Consider the following 8,183-nt stretch of genomic DNA (forward strand, 5'->3'; position numbering starts at 1 on the left):
CTAAAGTCACTGAAGTCTGAAGATCATGGTTCAAAGCCATCATGGGCAGGGAAGTCCATGAAACTTGCTTCAGTTTGTTCAGGCTAGGGACTTAAACTTGAAGTGTTTTGCTCATGGCTAAAGCTCTACTATCTTCTGCCTATTAGTGATTGATTGGAGGTAATTCTCATAGACTTTCCTGCCCAGGCTGACTTTGAATATTGATCCTCAGATTTCAAGCCTCACTGTACTGCCCTTGACTTCCCATGTGACTCTTGTCTCATATTAAACACTTAAAAAAAGGCAGAAGTGGAGCTGTGGTTCAAGTAGTAGAGCCTTCTACCTTTCAGTTAAATAAGTAAATCAATAATACCGCAGAAATAGAGGGGCATAATGAGAGTGAAAGACACGAAATCCTACACTAAGCAAAAGTAGAGAAATGTAAATTTCACCCGTTGTGGAAGAAATAAATTCGATTGTCAAAGCAAAGCTTATAGAATTCACAAACTTTATAGTCCATGATAATGATAATTTGACTTGTGAAGGTTAAAATATGTTTGTGATTTCAACTAAATATCACTATTCCACAATTCTGTGAAATAAGAGAAATTAAGGTAATCACCTAATCTCAATAATAATAAAAACCACAGAAAGAGTCACCAGGCCTTAAATTCAAGCCCTAAGTCACTAACCTGTCCCAACTCCGACCAAAAAAAAAAAAAAAAAGACACTCTGACCAGGACCTGAGTTATTACACTAGTAGCAGAAGCCAAATGAAACAAAAAGTAGACTGTAGTAGTCCTATGCCCAAGTAATAAAGCGAGCTACTTTTAAGAGGAAAGAAAAAAACCTGTGTATGAAGGCTAGACCCTAAGCCCCTGACTCTTCCTATAATGGAAAATGGATCAATCATGGAATCCAACAGTTTGTGCTTGCTCTTGGGATCACAGCTGAAAATGCCCCTTCCGTTCTAAGCCCTCCAATCAAAAATGGACGGCAGACTTGTTCTGGGCTTCTGGCACACAAGGACCTTGTGCAGAGGATGTTCCTCCTCTTCTTTCCTGGATCCCAGGGTTCAGCCTCTCTTGTGAGTCAGAGTGGGGAGTGGATGGCAGGATGACCAGATGATCCAAATAGAGTGGGAGCTGTGCTTATGGACTTGCAGCTGGCAGCTGGATGCCAGAGTAGGTAGGAACTGGTAGGGACCTCTGATTACCCAGCAATAGGGAGATTGAGTTGGAGCACCTGCTGGCTCCACCTATAATCAAGTCCGCCCCACCTCCTCTGCCCCTGTAACAATCAGAGGTATAAATGGGGATCTGAGTTCACTGTGTCAGATTCCTGCTTCCCAGTTCTACCTGTTTGCCTCTGTGGGCACCACTGCTGAAGTCATACATCCATCAGCTCTGCAGCTCTGCACCATGAGGGAGATTGTGTACATACAGGCAGGCCAGTGTGGCAACCAGATTGGCGCAAAGGTGAGCATGGCACTGGCCTAGGATCCAAGTCTCAAATTTAGGGGAAGGAGAAGGAGGACGGGTTGGAGTTTGGAGGTGGTGGTGGTCATGGCTAGGCTGAAGTAAGTGGGGCTCCATAGTGGTCCCTAACCTTCTGCAAATGATGTCCCCCAGATAGCTTCTCCAATTTCTCTAATTTGTGTGGCCCTGGTGGGTGTGGTTTTTAAACAAGGCTGGGGTGGTTTCAAATCCCTTGCATGTCTTAGTCTTACCTGAGACTCAAGTCTTCGTATTTAGTTTCCTGGGAATAGACTAATGCACGTTTGGTCTGGTTTGAATTCAAGGGATGCAGTGTTTTTGAGCTGAAAGATACAGACAATTCCCTTTCCGTTAACTGATGAGTGTCAGATAATTGAGAACAGGTCTTCTACCTTAATGCAAATTTCTCTGAGTTTCATGCCCCATCTCAGCTCCCTTAAGTTGGGTGTTTTCTAAATCATTGGTTGTTGTGTATGCTCTGAGGACACTTGGGGTTCTGGAGACCCTTCTAACTGAGTCTTCAAGTTACTGCTTTGGCAATTTCATGTCCATGTAAGGCTAGTTACTCGTCATAGAATACAAACAGAATATGGTACTGCATAAGATGGAATACTCATAGAACCCAGATGTCTTCTATTCAGCCAGATAACAAAGAGCTTAACAAAACTAAAATGCCACCCATTTCTGTGCTTTTTTTAATTTAGAAAATGTAATTATTTTTTACAAATATATTTGTGTCAACAGGACATGGGTTTCTTATAGTTACTTTAAAATGCATTGTTTGGACACTTAACATTCTAGGTCATAATACACTTCTATTTCTATCTCAGTTTTGGGAAATGATAAGCGATGAGCATAATATTGATTGCACTGGCAACTACTATGGAGACAGCCATTTACAGCGGCAGAGAATCGAGGTGTATTACAATGAGACAACTGGTGAGTGTCTCCCATCTGGTTTCCCATACGGTGGCAAAATAATTCCCAGGGGAATACTAATGAAAAGGAAGGAGTTCCTGCCTTTCTTATGGTAGTATTGTAGTTTTAATTTGGGACCTTGATCTTATAAGTCAAGTGCTGTACATAAGTGAGCCACTCCACCAGATACTTTGTTTTAATTTTTGAGTATACTCTTGTGAATTACCCCCAGGAAAGCCTTATACCTGAGTTCCCCCTACCTCTAATTGCTGACTAACCACACCTGGATTTTTTTTTCTGGTCATGGAGCTTGAACTCTGGGCCTAGTCACTGTTGCTCAACTCTTCAGCTCAAGGCAAGCGGCTCTACCACTTAAGCCACAGTGCCGCTTCCAGTTTTCTGGTGTTTAATTGGAGATAAGAGTTTGCCTGCTTTTTGTGCCCTGGTTGGCTTTGAACCGTGATTCTCTGATCTCAGCCTTCTGAGTAGCTAGGATTAAAGGTGTGAGCCCATTTCACATAATTAAAAATGAGACTGCCTAAATATGCATTCTAAAACAACTGATAAAATATAATATAATCCAGTGCCATTTGTTTGTGTGCTGATCATCCTAAGCTCAAGGCCTGGGCACTTTCTAAGAGCTTCTTTTGTTTTGGGTAGTTTCTTGGAGATCAGTCTCTCAGACTTTCCTGCCCCAGCTGACTTCAATATGCGATGCTAAGGTCTTATCTCAGATTTTTGAGTAGCTAGAATTACACCCGTAAGCAACCAGAGCCAAGTTACATTGCCTCTTTAAAATATAGATTAAATTTCTAAAACAATATTTTGAAAAAGAAAATTTTAAAAATTTTAAAGAGGGATGTTCAGTCACTAATATATATGAGAATACTCCAAATCACAAAGCACAAATAAAGTGTCTCACCCTGAGATCTATAACATTAATACTTAGCCAACAATAAATTATTTTTAAGGTTTTTAAAGTAAGAAAACATTCTTTTGATGTAGAAAAAAACAATACTAATTTGTAAACATTGCTTTTAAATGATTCATATTGTCTTTCCTAACATAAATAGCCTAATTGAAGTCTACAAAGTAGATTTTCAGTTTTTGTAACTGTCAATGTAAACATCATTTAATTTTATATTGAATTTCCATTCTACATTATTGTATACAAACAGAATCGTGGATAATTGGCTTTCCTATTTATTAATCCAATGAACAAGTACAAACAAAAGTACAAAGATATTTAATTTGAGTTTTATAGATCTATATTTTGGGATGTCCTCACCTTGGTTGACAGTGGTTGGGTTGGATTGTGTCACTCTATGAACAGAATTTTAGGTTGTGTCTTTATTAGATCCTGTATATCCAGCAGGATGGCCAGTTTTCTTCATGTGAATGTTTAGGAATGGGGTATTCTAAAACTGGTGTTTACATCATGTTAACTGCTTTCCCTTGGGCCAAATCAGGATAAATGGGAAATTGAAAGTCATTGCTCAAGGTTGCTCTGAGTATTTGAATACAAGGATGTGTGCTATTTGATAACCATTATTGAAACATTATAAGACAAGAAATATATATTGTATATATGTTTTCTCCAGGAAAGACTTACACTTAAATTCCCCTACATCTTCTTGGTGAATAGCCATACCTGGCTTTTTTTTTTTTTGGCGTTGGGGTGTCTGTCATATGGCTTGGACTTTGGGCCTAGGCACTGTCCCTCAACTCTTCAGTTCAAGGCAAGCAGCTCTACCTCTTGAGCCACAGTGCCATTTCTGGTTTTCTGTTAGTTTATAAGAGATAAGGGTCTTAAGGACTTTTCCTGCTCCAGCTGGCTTTGAAGAGTGATCTTCTGATCTCAGCCTCCAGAGTAGCTAGGATTATAGGCATGAACCTGGTTCATTTCTTGAGAAAGGTAATTGGGGAAGGGAAGGGATAGTGGGAGAACAACAAAGTAGGGGGTAACAATTTTTGACAAGAAATGTTCTCATTTCCTTACTCATGTAACTAACTCCTCTATACAGCACCTTTACAATAAAATAAAATTAACAAAAAAGAGAAAGTTTCTTGCTGATAGGCACTGGTGACTCATTCCTGTAATGCTGGCTACTTAGGAGGCTAAGGTAAGAGGATCATGGTTCAAATACTGCCTGAGCAGAAAAGTCCCTGAGACTCTTATCTCCAATAAGAAAACTGAAAGTGGGGTTGTGGCTCAAGTGATAGAGTGCTAGCCTTGAGCTGGAGAGCTGAGGGACAGTGCCCAGGCCCAGAGTTCAAGCCCCATGATGAACCACAAAAAAAGGTGTTGCCACCTTTCTTTTGCACCATTAGACTCAAAGCCTGATGCTCATCTTTGCCTCCTGTGTAGCTGAGATTTCAGCCACCATGCCCAAAGCAAAGGAATGAATATTCATGGAAATAGACAACTGCAAACATCCTTAAAGTTGCTGAAGCCTCATGCATGGGGATTCATGCTCAAGATATCTTTTCTGTTTCCATGTCTCAAATGCTATAATTTTTGTAATGAATGCTGAGAGTCACTTAGAATCATAAGCTCTGCCCCCTAAGTTCCTTGTCAAGTACAGGCCTAAGTCAACTCTTTTTCTCACAGGCAACAAATATGTTCCTCGGGCCATCATGGTGGACCTAGAGCCTGGAACATTAGACTCAGTGAGATCGGGACCATTTGGCCAGAGCTTTAGGCCAGACAACTTCATTTTTGGTAAGTCATCATGGTCCATGGGTCCTAACATCCACGCACTCCAGTGCTGGGCTGAGCCTTTATCCACCTAGATACTGTCCTCACCTAACCCACCTATTCCAGTCCACGGGAGTCATGCCCCTGGCCACTCAGACAGCTTAGATCAGTGCAACTCTGCAAGCCCTCTATGACAAAGAAGCCTCTGAAGGGAAAGAGCAGCAAGTAGAGAAAGCCACCAACAAGGTTTCAGCACTGCTGGTCTTTTTAGAGGCCTGGCAATAACAGAACCACTTCAGGACACCAGAAATCAAAGCACAGCTATGTGTGAGCAAGGTGCAGACAGGTGTTTGCAGTTTAGCTTCCCTCTGACGACACTGTGCTCCTGTCCCTCTTGTGAAAGTAACTACATTTCCAGTATTGAGGCAGGCTCGGTCCTTCATTTCTAGAAGTACATGATTTGGGTTAAAATGTATTTTCCTTCACACTGTCTTTACTTTTCTTTAGAACCTAGGTGATTTGTAGGGTCCCAGATACATTGAAAACATTTCCTTTATTTCAACAAAGTGTATCTAATGTAATAGCAAAGGTTAGCTCAGAAGAGTCCTATTGTCTTCACAATAGGACAGGCACAATCATTATTCTTGGAGTGTGTGTCTCATCATGTCTTTGTGTCTGATAGGCCAGAGCGGGGCAGGCAATAACTGGGCAAAAGGCCACTACACGGAGGGAGCCGAGCTGTTGGAATCCGTGCTGGATGTGGTGCGGCGGGAGTCAGAAAGGTGTGACTGTCTCCAGGGTTTTCAGCTGGCCCACTCCCTGGGAGGTGGCACTGGATCAGGCATGGGCACCCTGATTCTCAACAAGATCCGAGAGGAGTATCCAGACCGCATCATGAACACCTTCAGCGTCATGCCCTCCCCCAAGGTGTCAGACACCGTGGTAGAGCCTTACAATGCGATCTTGTCTGTCCACCAGTTGGTGGAAAATGCAGATGAAACTTTCTGCATCGACAATGAGGCCCTGTATGACATCTGCTTTCGCACCCTGAAGCTGCCCACACCCACCTATGGAGACCTGAATCACCTGGTGTCAGCCACCATGAGTGGAGTCACCACCTGCCTGCGCTTCCCCGGCCAGCTGAATGCAGACCTGCGCAAGCTAGCCGTGAATATGGTGCCCTTCCCCCGCCTACACTTCTTCATGCCTGGCTTTGCACCCTTGACCAGCCGGGCCAGCCAGCGGTACCATGTTCTCTCAGTGCCCGAGCTCACCCAGCAGATGTTTGACGCCAAGAACATGATGGTCGCCTGTGATCCCCGCCATGGTCGTTACCTGACAGCAGCTGCCATCTTCCGAGGCCGCATGTCCATGAAGGAGGTGGATGAGCAGATGCTTAACATGCAGAACAAGAACAGCAGCTACTTTGCAGACTGGATTCCCAACAATGTGAAGACAGCTGTATGTGACATCCCCCCGCGTGGCCTCACAATGTCAGCCACCTTCATCGGCAACAACACAGCCATCCAAGAACCATTCAAGCGCACCTCAGAGCAGTTCAGTGCCATGTTCCGGCGCAAGGCATTCTTGCACTGGTACACGGGAGAAGGCATGGATGAGATGGAGTTCACTGAGGCTGAGAGCAATATCAACGACCTGGTGTCTGAGTACCAGCAGTACCAAGATGCCACTGCTGATGAACAGGGGGAATTTGAAGAAGACTTGGTGGAGGAAGAAGTTTAAGTCTTCCCATTGGTAGCAGTGCAACAGGACTGTCAGAGCCTGCCTACTACTTCTCAAATGAATGGTGCTTTCCTGAGCTCCTGTTGTTGTGCAGTGAGGTCCCTGTTGTGTATCATCATGCACAGCCTTTCCGGTCAGGAACTCACTGATGGTGAATGTAAAAATACAGATTTCTTTGAAATAGTATTATTTTAAAGCCCTATTTATATAAATAAAGAAATATACATTTTGTACTCTTGAGTCCTTATTCTTCTTTAGAATCTCTTTTTTTTTTCTTTCAATGTATTTGATATATAAAGTTGACCAGCAGGATTTAATCTTAGCAATATAGGAATGGTGCTCAAGAGGAGTTCCAAATTCATGGTATTCCTACTATTTTGAAGAGGAGGATGACATGTGCCAATATTGTTTATTTTCCCTGGCCCAGTTTTAAAGTTAGCAGTCTCTCAATAGCATGCCAATAGCATAAAAGCAGTTTGAAGAGAAAGTAAACCAGATCCAGATGTTACAATTTTCCTAGTCAAAGGTGAGGTTTGGAGTACTGAAGGGATTGATGTTCAAGACTTGTCTGGGCACTGTGGTAGCAGGGCCTCTTCCTCCTTTATTCTGACACAGGACTTGCTTTACCTGCCACCTAGTATGCATTCCTCTTTGGGAATGGGACCACAAAATGAAGGTATGAATACTGGCCAGTAAGGATCTACTTCTCCTTCAGACAACCACAGGTTCTGGTCTCAGAGGGATTTCATTCACATTCCCCAGAAACAGTAGCAGGAACCCCAATCCTTGTGCTTACAGTTCAGTTGGCAGCGAAGCAGCACTCACAAGATGAGTGCAAGATCCTGGTTGCCAGGGTAGTTTCTCAAGTCATATGGCAACTCCAAGGACAGAAGTGAGTCTAGCCGTTTGAGGGAGTGAGAAGCTGACCAGTCCCATAGCGTATCAAGATCTGCTTGATTCAGTACTTCCAAGTCAAGGAGTAGAAGGGAGACATGGCCCAATGACCCATTCTCATACTCATTTTGCAGCATTCGAAGCTGTCTGAGGCCCACAGGAGGTTGTAAGAGAAAAAGATCCAGCTTGTTGGGTATGTTTATATGAGTGAGACAGAAATCTCAATTGTTTAGAATCTACACAATGGCCAGGAAAAGGGTGAACACTTCTGTTTTCACCAGAGGCCAAAATCATTCACTGGTTCTTTTTGCCAGAATCTTTCACTCTTCTTGCAGTGAGGCTCCAGGTAGGTTTTCTGTTTCAGGCATTCCTCCATGGCCACTTGTAAGAGCCCCATTTTTCTTCAGCAACAGGACCTATGGGAATCCAGCAACTTTTAGGAAGCTCTAAAGAAA

General features: G+C 43.0%; 1 protein-coding gene across 4 annotated transcripts; it reads left to right on the top strand.

Annotated features, from left to right (window-relative positions):
• The first annotated feature begins 1,400 nt into the window (after positions 1-1,400).
• On the top strand, positions 1,401-6,834 carry LOC138815771 (tubulin beta-2 chain-like). Of its 4 annotated transcripts, none has more exons than XM_070005139.1 (4): positions 1,401-1,457; positions 2,306-2,418; positions 4,979-5,115; positions 5,774-6,834. In XM_070005139.1, exons 1-4 carry the CDS (start codon positions 1,401-1,403, stop codon positions 6,832-6,834), a joined length of 1,368 nt encoding a protein of 455 aa, XP_069861240.1. The 4 variants fall into 4 exon arrangements, with proteins under 4 accessions (XP_069861240.1, XP_069861241.1, XP_069861242.1 ...); XM_070005140.1 differs by having other exon boundaries at positions 2,306-2,414; positions 5,005-5,115; XM_070005141.1 differs by lacking the exon at positions 4,979-5,115 and having other exon boundaries at positions 2,306-2,420.
• The last annotated feature ends 1,349 nt before the right edge of the window (positions 6,835-8,183 follow it).

This window comes from Dipodomys merriami, unplaced genomic scaffold (genome assembly GCF_024711535.1).
Source record: "Dipodomys merriami isolate MVZ:Mamm:240054 unplaced genomic scaffold, mDipMer1.0.p SCAF_669, whole genome shotgun sequence".
Lineage (NCBI taxonomy): Eukaryota > Metazoa > Chordata > Mammalia > Rodentia > Heteromyidae > Dipodomys > Dipodomys merriami.

Coding starts and splice junctions, on each gene's coding strand:
- LOC138815771 (XM_070005139.1), top strand. CDS start 1,401: ATGAGGGAGATTGTGTACATACAGGCAGGCCAGTGTGGCAACCAGATT. Junction 2,419..4,978: donor TACAATGAGACAACTGGTGA/GTGTCTCCCATC, acceptor TGTCAAGTACAG/GCCTAAGTCAACTCTTTTTC. Junction 5,116..5,773: donor GCCAGACAACTTCATTTTTG/GTAAGTCATCAT, acceptor TGTGTCTGATAG/GCCAGAGCGGGGCAGGCAAT.